This window comes from Schistocerca piceifrons, chromosome 2, assembly GCF_021461385.2.
Source record: "Schistocerca piceifrons isolate TAMUIC-IGC-003096 chromosome 2, iqSchPice1.1, whole genome shotgun sequence".
Classification (NCBI taxonomy): Eukaryota; Metazoa; Arthropoda; class Insecta; order Orthoptera; family Acrididae; genus Schistocerca; species Schistocerca piceifrons.
Genome location: NC_060139.1, coordinates 611192431 through 611208246, shown reverse-complemented (window position 1 = coordinate 611208246; position 15816 = coordinate 611192431). Strand labels below are relative to the sequence as shown.

Here is a 15816-nt window from a genome sequence, read left to right as displayed (position 1 = left end):
CTAGGACTGATCTGGAAACTTCTAGCCCAAGTTCTAGAAAAAAATGGTTCAAATGGCTCTGAGCACTGTGGGACTTAACTGCTGAGGTCATCAGTCCCCGAGAACTTAGAACTACTTAAACCTAACTAACCTAAGGACATCACACACATCCACGCCCGAGGCAGGATTCGAACCTGCGACCGTAGCAGTCGCGCAGTTCCAGACTGTAGCGCCTAGAACCGCCCGGCCACTCCGGCCGGCCAAGTTCTAGACACTGAAGGGCTCGTAGCATACTGAAGGGCTCGTTGCACAGCCAAAAGCCCGGTTGTTCCTTTGGTTAGTTCCTTAGGTAGCTTGCAATACATGCCAATGTGAGAGCCGGTATTTCAGTAACCTCAAACACACCCAACTTCGTCTTCGAAGTGTTGGTGTAGATGAAGCTTCTTGCATTATTATGTTCGGAGAGATACTCCGTAAAAACGCAATTATTTGAATAGCCGCAACCGAAGCCTATGTTAAATGCAACTGTGGCTCCAATATACTGGTACGGTAATCTAGTTCACACCAGATTAATCTGTGTGCAGACAGGGTTCTTTCGAGAAATGGGATAGTGCCCTTGTATGAGGCAGTAAGAGGAGGGAGACTTCTGTTGAGCCAGTACCTGTACATGTAGCACAATCTCGTTGAGGCGTGGACGTCTCGTAATATTTGGTCTTCTACGAAATGCCACCGTTTCAACAGACATTTCACACTTAGGTATTCGTGTCGTCGATACAGATGAGACTCATTTGCTTTGACTGAAACAGCATTGGCTGGTGTAGACTACATTGCTCCCAGGCATACCCTGAGTGCTTTGTACTGATCCAAAATAAAGACAAGCACAATTCTCGTACAGACGTTCTAAGGCATGATATAGTATTAATCCAATGTCTGCATTGGATCGACTCACACCCATGATAACGCGCAGTATATTAGAGGACTTTTTGCAGATTACGACAGCTTCTGTGTATTAATCTCCCACCGAAGTTTGTGGTCGATATGGAGTGTCAGATACGTGACTACTGTCTTGACTGTTAGTTCGTGCGGCCCAAACTTCAGTGCCTTCTTGGAGAAGCCTTGTGTCTGGTGAAGAATATATCAAAAGACTTTCTAGGTGATATATCGAAACTATTCTTCTCCGTATAAGTGTGTAGTCTAGACCCAGGTTCACCCAATAATGCATGCTACCATGAAGGGTGGCACGCGCTGAATAAATACACAGGTCGTCGTCAAACCGTAAAACTGTTCCATTGTTTGACAAAATACAGCGTAGGTCTAACGTAAATACACTGAAAATGAGGGAAGGTATAACTGATTACTTTGGTAGTCCAATGCTTATCGTTAAAAGCCCCTTATAGCCATTTCCACTTCTTACTACCAGTGACCGATGGGAACGTAAGTGGGTACGTTTGTCCCTCTGTGACATATCTGGATATTTTGTTATTGTTTCGTTCGTGTCATTTCCTCTCCGAAAACCAGACGAAGTTTCGGGAACGTGTTGTGGTGCTCGTACTGCCACTCTAGTCTATGTTTCAACTGCTTTTCCAGTACTTTCTGAACACAGTTCAGGAGCGTTATTGGCCTATATGTGTTTACTTCATTAAGTGGGTTACCATGATTTCCTACCGGGACTATTCGTGACGCCTTCTATTCTGGGATAGGTTTCAGCCTTTCCGCATTAATGAAGATAGCATGCGCTAATGCATGTTGTCAGCCCTGGGACGCTACTTCACCCTCGTAACAGGGCTCTGTCGAATTCTGTAACAGTAAAGCATTCGTTCAAATAATGGTCTTTTTCCTCGTCTTAGTCAGCAATGAGTTGTTCAACTGAGTCTGGAGCCTAGCGTTTCAGGAAATCATCCTCTAATTTGTTCGGAAGCGCTATGTCCTATTGTTGTTCCAGGCTCTACGTATACGCTCAAGTCGTTCCCAGATGGTTTCGTGGGATGTGCCTTTGTTAAAGTTGTTTCAGATGTTGAGCCATGAATATTTGTTGTTATTTGTAAATAGTCGCTTTACGTTCACCTTCAGTCTACTAATGTTAATGCAATTTTCTTCCAAAAGCGTGTCTTTCGTAGAGTTTTGGAGCGTTAATCTCGTCCACTACTCTGGTAAGATTTTACTTTTCGGAACAAAGGATTAATTTTTTTTGGGGAAAGATACCGTTGCAGTTTCTCCAATACAAGCAATGAAGTTCGAGTAGTCTGTTCTTGTGTCTTCCCTGTCTGCTTAGCGAATCTTTCAAATGTAAGCTGGCCATATCACACTATATATCACTCCTGTGTTACATGTGAAATCGGTAGGTAGATCATCAGATCCAAGGGGCTCTGCTACCGCTCCCAGTGCGACGTGTAACGTTAGACTATGTGACACTAAACGTACATCTACAGTGCACAATCGCTGGTGTGATACATTTATTCTCGTCGGGAAACCGTAATTTAAAACGATGAAGTTATCGGCGTCGACAATCACTGCTATCATTTCACCGATGCTGTTTTTTCGGTCGGTGAAGAGCATTAAAATCACCCAATTTTTATTTTCGGCTGCGCCACCGAATTAACCAGCATACTGTATTATTGTTTCGTTACGATCTCCGTTAACTATCTGTTAACTGACATTATGTTTATTTCTTTCCTGTTCGTGTGTAATGTACCTGCAGCAGCCTGGAGTGGTAGTAGTAATAATATGCCTGTAGCTCCTATTGTTTAGTTGATTATGCATGCTACTGTACTGGCGTAGGAGCGCGCCTGAGCGGCAGCCTGATGATAGAAAGCTGGCCATCTGGATCGTCCTCCAGATGGGCGAGGTTATGCCTAGCTTTGAGCACTATGGGACTCAACTGCTGAGGTCATAAGTCCCCTAGAACTTAGAACTACTTAAACCTAACTAACCTAAGGACATCACACACATCCATGCCCGAGGCAGGATTCGAACCTGCGACCGTAGCGGTCTCGCGGTTCCAGACTGTAGCGCCCAGAACCGCTCGGCCACTCCGGCCGAGGTTATGCCTGTAAATTTCCCTTTTGTGATAAGGGCCGCCACCTCAAAGGCATGCCACATATCGCGAATGACCACGGAGGATCTGGTGGGGCCTGCAGTTGTACGCAGGTCGGCAGAAAAACAGCAAAGGGCGGGCAGCGGGGGCCCGAGAACCTCTGCGGAGCATCTGGCCATTTGAAGAAGCATGTCTCCCACCCCGTAAGTGAGAAGGCCTTGGTTTTCAGCAGTTTGTGATTGTACATCGAGAAGAATGCACGTTCATTTACCACTCCCTATGCAGTCTTTGAGGACGACGATTTTCCCCAGTACATGTGCTGCTTTATGACCAGTTCATTATGAGTGCTGGTTTTTTCACGACAGTTTCGAAGTGTAATTAGAACTGTGACGCATTTTTTTCCCCATGAGTTGTGGTAATGTGTATTGGCTTCGATTACCTGGGCTGCAGGATGGTTTTTGAGCAGGAATCTGTAGCGAACTCTGACGTCAAACAGCGATAATACTGTGTGTATACAGGTAACACATTTTTTAAACTCTTCTCTGTCCAACACCAGCATCTCACCATTTGAATATATTTTCTGCCAAAAAGAATAAAGATAATACCTTACACCCCAGCCTTTTTCCCGCAAGCTTGTAGGTGTAGGGTAAAGTTTGAATGTGTCTGTCGCTAGTGTCGAATGGTATTGCGAAATTTTTTCTCAGCAGGATAACACCAGTTGTATGGTATCGTCAGTTTTTGAGTTGTATTGTGATTTTATGGCATCCTCGTGTAGCACTATGCATATGGTTGTGTAATTAGGCTGGATCTTTGTGATTAATTATGTAATTAGGATCGATCTTTGCGTCAGTTTCCCGATAAAAATAAATAAAGTACACTAACCTAACCTTCCTCTCCCGCATCTGGACAGTTTCCATGTGTTCGAGGGTGCACTTGGGCCTTCCGTCCAGTAGAATCAGGGTTTGAGTCCCAGAAAAGGCACAGCCATTTTCGTAATTAAATTAGAAGCAGTCTTGATCGCTTAACTTTTTTAATGGTGACCGGTTGAGATCTTTTCGTCAGATCATCTTTCGATCATGAATATCTGCCGGAGGCAGTGGCGCATGGCAGTCATCTTGTTTGTGGCTGGTGGTGTACTGCCACAAACAAGAGGATTGCCATGCGCCACCGCTTCCCGCAGACATTCATGGTGCGAAGATGACCTGACAAAAATATCGAAATCGGTCACCATTAAAAAAGTTAAGTGATCGAGACTGCTTCTAATTTATTTATAATAATTACAGATCGCTGTTTTCCTATATAAGAACTATGTTATTTAAAGTGTTACAGCCATTTTCAATTTTCCGTCAATTCCAAATGCCTCTGGTGGTATAATTGTGTTGGCGGGAGGGGCGTGGGGAGTTCAATTGGGCTTTCTGCTCAGGAGGACTCAGGATTCGAGTCCCGGAAAGGGTAATGCCAATTTTAATTTCCCATCAATTTACGGGTGGGGGTGGGGTGGGATGGGATGTCAGCACAGCACAGCCCCGGCACAAAGAAATTCCCACCAAAATTCAAAATTCCCGCCAAAATTCAAAATTTCTGTCAATAAGGTTGGTTGTGGGAAGGTGACGTCACCCAGCGGGCGGGTGTGGACATGGTTGGGGGCGGGGGTGAGTGGGGTTATTAATTGATAAATTTAATTAATTTTCATATCAAATTGATATCAAATGTGGTGTGACGCCGTCATTATACTACTACTAGTCTCTTGTCCTATGTTCTGTTTGAATACTAAGCGAGATTTCTTATGTGAAGTGGTTTCCCCCATATCCATCGTCTCTGTCGGCTCGAATTATATTAAACCCAGGAAACGGAACGGTTCATTTGGCAGTAGCCAATTTTCTGATACGGCACATGCAAATATCTGGTTGGAGCGTAAAAATGTAGGAATCTGTGTTTATGAGTGTTAATGGAACGAGAGTTTCAGTGCGATACACATCTTAATAAATCCCGCCACTGTTGAGTCCCACATTCAGGAGCGGTTCTGGGATGAATTCTTTTACGTTATTGTTGTTCGACCCAGCCTGTGAGGTACCCGCTGTATGTCTTAGTACATTCATTACAATATTATAAATTGCTTCGATTAAGCCGTCCTGAACAATTTGGGAATGCGATTGGCACAGGTTGTTTCCTGTCGGAATTTGCGTGAGCTCTTTTTGGTTTCCATAAGATTTTGTACGTGTTATTTGGTAACGAATGTACGTGAAATTCTCTGTTGTGCCGCTACTGTCTCATACTGAGTCCTATTTGCTTCAATATCGCTTCCCTTCTCAATTTTTTTGGAAATGGGGTGCCATTCACTGGTATACAATATGTAGCCGGCATTGTTGAAACATATGGTGTCTGATGGTGTCTGTTGAAGAGGCCGACTTGCGGAAGAATTGCTGGTTTCATTTTGTGGTTTCGCGTTGTACTTATGTATCAGACGACCAGCTGTACAAGGTGAGAGCGTACATATGTGAGGGAAGTCGCCGTTCCCTGCGGCTAAGGGCGCGTACGCCAGGAATTTACTTGTGTCTTTGTGAGGCTGTTTGCCGGTATGTTATGTCTTCCAATGCCACGCGCAGTTTAATTTTCCGCTGTCGGAGGTGCTCTGGACATTTTCTAGAATTAGACGGATGCCTTCCTGAGCGCTGGACGAAAAAAAGAAGTGTTTGTTTGTCACATTCGTTTATGTCGTGTGTCCCAAAGCAGACTGCGACAGTATTTACTAGGGTGACCATACGGTAGGCAGTTTAAAGCATTGCAGAAAAGGTCACACTCACGATTCAACAGAACAGCGCACACCAGGTACGCACAAAAAGGTCGCAAGACACTGGCCATGGCGTTTTCTTAACATGTCCATTTTACTTGACTTTCTTAATATATCGTTTAACTTGGACTATTGGATACTGACGTTGAATGACAGCCATTGTATATTTTTCCGAAAGTTTAGTAAGGAATTTTTTTATTATTATTGTCGGTTGTCTGAAATGGAAAGTCGGTATATATACCTCCAGATTGTCATTGGGAAAAACAGTGTTTTGAGCCATATAATTAGTAGCTGCTGTTGTCTTTAATCGGAGTTTAACGCGGGTACAGGCAGATGAACTGATATACGTAACGCTGCTAGTGATCTGTAGACCCGGCCTATTTGTCGGCCCATCTGTAGCCATTGGATGTAATCTCCAAATCCTTCTCTCTCTTTGCACGTGAATACAATGTAAGGGTCACCATCATACTGCTCATACAAATTTTCAGCAGTTCGTCCTACCTTTTGCTGGAGATGTTGATTTTCATTGATGTTTGCAGTCGTCGCTGTGCTCGCTGCTTGTTCTGAAGTTGCCCTCTATCGTTTTCATAGTTTTGTGACTGCTTCAGTCATGTTCATGAATCTTTGAACGCTTCTGACTGGAGATTCTGTCTTCTTATGCCGTTTAGACGTTATCTTGTTCCTGATGTACCACTGCTAGCGCATCAGCCACTAGATCGCTTGTTGGTCTTGTGTTATCTACCCTTTCGGGTGGAACTGAGAAGTGGTTTGCTATTAGCGACACCCTGGAAATTGAAATAAGAACACCGTGAATTCATTGTCCCAGGAAGGGGAAACTTTATTGACACATTCCTGGGGTCAGAAAGATCACATGATCACACTGACAGAACCACAGGCACATAGACACAGGCAACAGAGCATGCACAATGTCGGCACTAGTACAGTGTATATCCACCTTTCGCAGCAATGCAGGCTGCTATTCTCCCATGGAGACGATCGTAGAGATGCTGGATGTAGTCCTGTGGAACGGCTTGCCATGCCATTTCCACCTGGCGCCTCAGTTGGACCAGCGTCCGTGCTGGACGTGCAGACCGCGTGAGACGACGCTTCATCCAGTCCCAAACATGCTCAATGGGGGACAGATCCGGAGATCTTGCTGGCCAGGGTAGTTGACTTACACCTTCTAGAGCACGTTGGGTGGCACGGGATACATGCGGACGTGCATTGTCCTGTTGGAACACCAAGTTCCCTTGCCGGTCTAGGAATGGTAGAACGATGGGTTCGATGACGGTTTGGATGTACCGTGCACTATTCAGTGTCCCCTCGACGATCACCAGTGGTGTACGGCCAGTGTAGGAGATCGCTCCCCACACCATGATGCCGGGTGTTGGCCCTGTGTGCCTCGGTCGTATGCAGTCCTGATTGTGGCGCTCACCTGCACGGCGCCAAACACGCATACGACCATCATTGGCACCAAGGCAGAAGCGACTCTCATCGCTGAAGACGACACGTCTCCATTCGTCCCTCCATTCACGCCTGTCGCGACACCACTGGAGGCGGGCTGCACGATGTTGGGGCGTGAGCGGAAGACGGCCTAACGGTGTGCGGGACCGTAGCCCAGCTTCATGGAGACGGTTGCGAATGGTCCTCGCCGATACCCCAGGAGCAACAGTGTCCCTAATTTGCTGGGAAGTGGCGGTGCGGTCCCCTACGGCACTGCGTAGGATCCTACGGTCTTGGCGTGCATCCGTGCGTCGCTGCGGTCCGGTCCCTGCCTGGTCGACGGGCACGTGCACCTTCCGCCGACCACTGGCGACAACATCGATGTACTGTGGAGACCTCACGCCCCACGTGTTGAGCAATTCGGCGGTACGTCCACCCGGCCTCCCGCATGCCCACTATACGCCCTCGCTCAAAGTCCGTCAACTGCACATACGGTTCACGTCCACGCTGTCGCGGCATGGTACCAGTGTTAAAGACTGCGATGGAGCTCCGTATGCCACGGCAAACTGGCTGACACTGACGGCGGCGGTGCACAAATGCTGCGCAGCTAGCGCCATTCGACGGCCAAGACCGCGGTTCCTGGTGTGTCCGCTGTGCCGTGCGTGTGATCATTGCTTGTACAGCCCTCTCGCAGTGTCCGGAGCAAGTATGGTGGGTCTGACACACCGGTGTCAATGTGTTCTTTTTTCCATTTCCAGGAGTGTACAATGGTTTACATTAGTTTACAGCTTGAACATTTAGCTATTTTTCGACATAATCACCATTTCTGTCGATGCATTTTTGTAGACGCTGTGGCAGTTTTTTATGCCCATGTCATACCAGCTCGCCGCCATGCTGTTCAGAAAGTTATGAAACTCTTCCTTCACCTCGTCGCCGGAGCTGAAATAGCTTTCTGGCAAAATGTTCTTTTAACCTAGGGAACAGTCGATAGTCACTGGGCGCCAAGTCAGGACTATAGGGTGGGCGGGTGATTATGTTCTACTGAAACTGTCGCAGGAGAGCAACGATTTGCCGAGAGATGTGTGGGCGAGCGTTGTCATGGAGAATGTGTACGCCCTTGCTCAACATTCCTCTTCTCCGGTTCTGAATTGCCCGTTTGAGTCTTTTCAGAGTCTCACAGCATCTGTCAGTGTTAATTGTGGTCCCAGTGGGCATAAAGTCGACCAAGAATAACCCTTTCCGATCCCAGAAAACGGTTGTCAAGACTTTAACGGCAGATTGTATTTGTTTGAATGTCCGCGGTTTTGGCGAAGAAGGATGCCGCCACTGGCATGCTTGTTGTTTGGTCTCAGGTGTTAAGTGGTATGAAACTTCTTGGCAGATTAAAACTGTGTCCCCGACCGAGACTCGAACTCCGGACCTTTGCCTTTCGCGGGCAAGTGCTCTACCATCTGAGCTACCGAAGCACGACTCGCGCCCGGTACTCACAGCTTTACTTCTGCCAGTATCTCGTCTCCTACCTTCCAAACTTTACAGAAGCTCTCCTGCGAACCTTGCAGAACTACCACTCCTGAAAGAAAGGATATTGCAAAGACAAGGCTTAGCCACAGCCTAGGGGATGTTTCCAGAACGAGATTTTCACTCTGCAGCGGAGTGTGCGCTGATATGAAACTTCCTGGCAGATTAAAACTGTGTGCCCGACCGAGACTCGAACTCGGGACCTTTGCCTTTCGCGGGCAAGTGCTCTACCATCTGAGCTACCGAAGCACGACTCACGCCCGGTACTCACAGCTTTACTTCTGCCAGTATCTCGTCTTGCCCGCGAAAGGCAAAGGTCCCGATTTCGAGTCTCGGTCGGGCACACAGTTTTAATCTGCCAGGAAGTTTCATATCAGCGCACACTCCGCTGCAGAGTGAAAATCTCATTCTGGTAAAGTGGTATGCCCAGGTTTCGTCACCAGTGACAATTGAGTCCAGAAAGTTGTCGTGTTCGGCTCCAAGGCGGTGAAGAAATTCGTGGTAAGCATCAACTCGTTGCCGCATGTGGTTCTCAGTCAGTATGCGTGGCACCCATCTTGCACACACCTTCCGGTAGTTCAGTATTTCCGTTAAAATTCTGTGAGCGGTTCATCGGGAAACCTCAGGAACCAACCTGCAAAGATCATCCAGGGTGATCAGCCGATCTTCACGCATGCTTTGCTCAACCTTCAACTCTGTCTCCTCAGAAGTTGACGGTCTCCCGCTCCTTTGTTAGTCGTGAATTTCGGTCCGACTAGCTGCGAACTCTCTACACCACTTACGAACGTTTCTGACATCCATGCACAACTCACCATACACTTCCGCCAATTGGCGATGGATTTCAATTGGCGCAGTGCCCTTTTCATTTAAAACAGAATAACTACGCGGAGTTCGCACTTGGCGGTAACATCCAACGGGAGCTCCATCCCCAACGGCTGCCAAGCCAAGACTGGGCCCCTCAGCGCGGCGTGGTAATGTTTACACACAGCGCGTGAAGCATTCTTCATAACAGTGTGACCAATTGCCACACAAACAGAGTTCTGTAATTATAAAAAAATAGGAGACCTTACTTTTGGGATTAACCTCGTATATGAATGAGGAAACAATTTTTTCTTTCAACATTATAGTGGTACTAAGCAAACTACAAGATTACTGTAATGTGGTTTTTATGGGACACTACAGAAATGCTGAGTATACACTTGTCTCCGCATTTATCTACGTTTAAAACGTGTGACATCTCTTGGAATATTGCACAAAAAGCAATCATTTTGCAAATAGCAGCAATTACAAAATCGTTTCCAGAAGTCTGAGGCAAAATTTAGACAATGAAGTCATCGAAACTGACAGACTCAATTAATTTTAAATAATATTTACACAGGAAAAAGAGACTTGTTTACGAGGTGCTTAGAATGACATTTTTGTGTATAATTTTGTAAATAAAATTCATGATTTAAATATTTCGGACTTTTCTTCATTTCAGTACTATTAGTGTAATCCACCCCCAAAGAACCTTCGACGACAAACCGCCTTCGTACTAACACACGTTTAAAATTTTCAGAAATTTTGAACTGATGTTGGAACAAGAATCTCACCACAGACACAAATAAAACTAAGTATCTGAATACTCAGGCACGTCTAAAATGGACGACTACTTAAAAGTTTTATACTTGTGTTCAAGAAGACAGAGCAGAGGTAGGTAAGTAAGAAAATAATTACGTAAGACTAATGGTTGCTCATTAGCTGAGTGGTAGCTGGCACGGCAGCCCAGCTAGTTCGGTCAGGGCATAGGTCACTCTCTGTAATAAAGCAATGAGTGAAGGTCTCGTCGATGCATTTTAAGAGGCGTCACGTGACATTAACACAGAAAAAATGAGAGAAACAGAGAAACAGAAAGGAAAAAAAAAGAGATTAGCGTTGCTGACTGTGATGTGAGGTAACCGGTTTCGGTTCCCTGTACCGCCAGCGATTTTTCCTCGCTTGGGGGACGGGAAGGAGTCCACTCAGCTTCGTGGTGCAAACTGAGGAGCTACTTGACCGTGTAGAAGTGGCTCCAGGCCTGCAGAGCTGGGAGAGCAGTGTCTAATCCACGCTCCTCCATAGCACAGCCAAATGAGACACTGGTTGATGAGACGACAGTTCGTCGGACCCCATTGGCTCATCTGTGGTCAGAGCAAAGGAGCTTTCCTTTTTGCCACTCTGAGATGGAGAAGTTGACGCAGAAGAGGAATTCCTGGCGCACTGCGTAACACCAGTCTCGGAAGACTGATGAAAAAAAAAGAAACGATAGAGACACAGGGAAAAGATGTTATCCAAAACGAATTTGTAGAAAAAGCTCAAGAGAAAAAATAACATACTGTCGTGATTATTAACCTACAGGAAATGAGCGCTGCTTGTCACGATTAAGTAGGTATGTTGTGTCAAGACTCATTGCATGCCTGATTTCGAACTAATTACAGCGAGAACAGATAAGACATTGCACTTTACACAATAGCGTCACTTGGACCCAGTATGGAGTAGCAGCACACCGCTCTCATGAATGTTGCCGACTTTCCAGACTTAGGTACCGCTACTTCTCATTCAGTAATCTGCTCAGCTGATCTTAGACGCTGAAAGCAGCCCGCTTTAATACTCCCACAACGAAAAAATCGCTGACAGTATTGGAAATTGAACCTAGGTCTTCCACATGACAGTCAGACACGCTAATCACTCAATTATAAGGTGGTCTCTTTTCCTCCCTGCGCCACAATTAAAAGTTAGTATTCTCGTATACTTATGATCCTCAGAGTTACGGAAAAATACCTTGTTATCGTCGAGCACAGAGTTGAGGTTCTCGATCCAGACGGCGTCGACAGGCCCGTCGAGAACCAGCCAGATGTAGTCCGTCTTCTTGGCCTTGAGCGTCTTGCGCCAGAGGGTGGAGAAGATGCCGTCAGTCCAGTCGTTGGTGGCGACGTCGAGGCGGCCGAACATCTGTGGCGCCGTGATGGCCTTGGGGTTCATACGCATCTCGCGATGGGGCATGCCCATCTCAGTGAGCGAGCGCATCAGGCAGTGGATGCATGTCGTCTTGCCCGCACCGGTAGGCCCCAGCGCCATCAGGCCGTGCCGCACCAGCGACGTCTCGTAGAACTGCACCACCTGCAACGAAGCGAGCTCCAGCTCTCGACCACCTCACACTGTTTCAACGTTATTTTATTCAAAGTAATACAGGGATTGAACAAAATATGGAAACAACGCCAGAAGCGCATGGTTGAACATAAATGCAGATCCTAGCCAAGCCTCCAGGTTGCGCTGTTGTATTTGGCCACGTACTGGCCGGCCGATGTGGCCGAGCGGTTCTAGGCGCTTCAGTCTGGAACCGCGCGACCGCAACGGTCGCAGGTTCGAATCCTGCCTCGGGAATGGATGTGTGTGATGTCCTTAGGTCAGTTAGGTTTAAGTAGTTCTAAGTTCTAGGGGACTGATGACCTCAGATGTTAAGTCCCATAGTGCTCAGAACCATTTGAACCATTTTGACCACGTACTGCACCCTCGTAATATCCTAAATACGTTGTAATTGTCAGTCATAGCTAGAACAGAGTTCTGTGTACTTGTGAGTGCATTATGCAGGAAGTAAGTGACTTCGAACGTGGGCAAATGGTTGGCGCTTGTGTGGTGAATGCTTCCGTAACCAAACTGGGTGGAATGTTTGGTATTTTAAGAGCCACCACAGCGAAGATTCATACTACACAAGGCAAGCGGAAAAACATCATCGTGACAGACTCTCATTGAAGGGGTTTGAGACGAAAAATAAGAGGGCAAAAGCTGCAGAAGTCACTGCAGATCTGAGCGTCGCTCTCACGAATACTATCAATATCAAAACAACACGAAGAGAGCTTCATAAGTTGGGAATTTCAGGGCGAGCTAGAGTGCCAAAAACACACATCAGTGACGTAAACGTCCCTAACAGGAAAATGTGGTGCCGCAGTCATAAACCTGGAATACGGAGCATTGAAAAAATGAATTTGGTTGGATGAATCTTACTGCATGCTGTTTGCGCCTTCTGGTCGAGTTTCCATTCCAAGGGTGAAAATTGCGGGGATTCGGTGATAATTTTGGCAGCCATATGGATGCTATTCCATGGGCCCCCTTTTCAATCTGCAACGTCGCGTTACTTTTATTTATTTTTTATTTACACGTCAAGTTCCCTAGGACCAAACTGAAGAGCAAATCTCCAAGGAGAGGCCCCAACACTGCTCCCTGGTGTACCCCTGATTTGACTGTACCCCACTCAGACCCCACATCACAGCCATTCTCAACACTGTGAATAATGACCTTTTGCTGTCTGTTGTTAAAGTAAGAGTTGTACCAGTTGTGAGCTACACCCCGTATTCCGTTATGGCCCAACTTCTGGAGCAATGTTTTGTGATCAATAAATAAAAAAATATGTCTAGCGTTCGAAGCCTTGTTTTTAACTCATCCAGTACGGTACCTCACAGAGAAAAGAGAATATAGCATTTTCAGTCGTTAAACGACTTCTAAAGCCGAACTGTACATTTATTATTATTATTATGTGACATAAAATGATCAATTATCCTTACATACATAGACTTTTCAATAACTTCATCAAACACTGATAGCATACAAATAGGTCAAAAATTGTCGACATTATCCCTTTCTCCCTTTTTATAACGCGGCTTTACTACTCAGTACATTAATCGTTCAGGAAGCTGACCATTCTTAAAGGAAAAATTACAAACGTGGCTAAGTACATCTACATCTACGTGACTACTCTGCTATCCACAATCAAGTGCCGGGCAGAGGGTTCAATGAACCACCTTCATGATGTCTCTCTAACGTTCCACTCTCGAAAGGCGCGCGGGAAAAACGATCACTTAAATTTTTCTGTGCGAGCCCTGATTTCTCTTATTTTATTGTGATGATCATTTATCTCTATGTAGGTGGGTACCAACAGAATGTTTTATCAATCGATGGAGAAACTGGTGATTGAAGTTTCGTGAGAAGATCCCGTCGCAACAAAAAACGCCTTTGTTTTAATGATTGCCACTCCAATTCACGTATCCTGTCTGTGCCACTATCTCCGCTATTTCGTCATAATACAAAGCGATCTGCCCTTCTTTGTACTTTTTCGATGTCATCCGTCAGTCCCACTTGATGCGGATCCCACACCCGCACAGCAATACTCCAGAATAGGGCGGACACGCGTAGTGTAAGCAATCTCTTTAGTAGACCTCTTGCACCTTTTAATTGTTCTGCCAGTGAATCGCAGTCTTTGGTTTGCTCTGTCCACAATATTATCTATGTGATCGTTCCAATTTAGGTTATTTGTAATTTAATCCCTAAGTATTTAGTTGAATTTACAGCCTTCAGATTTGTGTAGTCAAAATTTAGCGATTATCTTTTATTACTCATGTGAATAACTTCACGTTTTTCTTTATTCGGGATCAATTGCCACTTCTCGCACCATACAGATATCTTATCTAAATCATTTTGGAATTCGTTTTCGGCATCTGATGACTTTACAAGACGGTAAATGACAGCATCATCTGTAAACAATCTAATAGCGTTACCACAGGAAATCACGAATCCAGTCGCACAATTGAGGCGATATTCCATAGGCACGCAGTTTGGTTAGAAGACGCTTGTGAGGAACGGTGTCGAAAGCCTTCGGGAAATCTAAAAATATGGAATCAATTTGACATCCCCTGTCCATAGCTCTCATTACTTTATGAGCAGTATAAAGAGCTATTTGTGTTTCACAAGAACGATATTTTCTGAAAATGGTTCAAATGGCTCTGAGCACTATGGGAATTAACATCTAAGGTCATCATCAGTCCCCTAAAACATAGAACTACTTAAACCTAACTAACTTAAGGACATCACACACATCCATGCCGGAGGCAGGATTCGAACCTGAGACGTATCAGTCGCGCGGTTCTGGACTGAAGTGCCTAGAACCGCTCGGCCACCGCTGCCGGCGATGTTTTCTGAATTCGTGATGACTATGTGTCAATAAATCGTTTTCTTCGAGGTTCTTCATAATGTTCGAATACAGTATATGTTCCAAAACCATACTGCAAATCGACGTTAGTGATATGGCCCTGTAATTCAACGGATTACTCGTACTTCCCTTTTTGGGTATTGGTGCGGCCTGAGCAATTTTCCAGTCTTTAGGTAGGCTCTTTCTGTGAGCGAACGGTTGTATATAATTGCTAAATGTGGAGCTATTGTATTAGCATACTCTGAAAGGAATCTGACTGGTATACAATCTTGACCGGAGACCTTGCCTTTATTAAGTGATTTAAGCTGCTTTGGTACATCGAGGATATCTACTACTATGTTTCTCATATTGGCAGTTGTTCTTGATTGGAATTCAGGAATATTTACTTCGTCTTCTTTTGTGAAGGAGTTTCGGAAAACCGTGTTTAATAACTCTGCTTTAGTGTCACTGTCATCAGCGACTTCACCGTTGTTATCGTGCAGTGAAGGTATTGATTTCGTCTTGCCGCTGGTGTGCTTTATGTGTGACCAGAATTTCTGTGAGTTTTCTACAGGGCAGGCATGTGCAGCACAGTACTTTAATATTCTGCTAGGCACTCCATCATATCCATGAGAATCCTTAATCTTCAGTGATTTAATTATTGACTCAATCTCCCCTCTGTCTGTGTCGCAGACGAGTATTTCGGACATCAATATCGGAAAGGTATTTGCCAGGAGAGTTATATGATTCCCTGTAGAAACAAAATTTTTATTTAATTCACCAGCAATGCTCAGAAAATGATTGTTAAATATGGTACATACAGATCCGATTTACCTGTAACAGAAATATTTTTACTACGAACTGCGTTTATATCGTCGAACTTGCGCTGCTGACCAGACACTTCCTTCACAACTGACCATATGGTTTTAATTTTATCCTGTGAATTAGCTGTTCTATTTCCCTGCCATATACTCTTTGCCTTCCCGATAACATTTTAAAGCACCTTACAATAATGTCTGTAATGGGCTACTGTAGCTTGATTGGAAGGACTTGGAAGAGCAGTTGAAGGGA

The 15816-nt window shown here is 45.3% G+C and overlaps 1 protein-coding gene across 1 annotated transcript in view; it reads right to left on the bottom strand.

Moving 5' to 3' along the window:
* Window positions 1-15816, bottom strand: part of LOC124775662 (dynein axonemal heavy chain 8-like) — a 605208-nt gene that overhangs the window by 288738 nt on the left and 300654 nt on the right. Inside the window, exon 25 of the mRNA XM_047250489.1 lies at window positions 11565-11903. Within this exon, the coding sequence (XP_047106445.1) occupies window positions 11565-11903 (339 nt within the window). The remainder of the gene's footprint in view (window positions 1-11564; window positions 11904-15816) is intronic.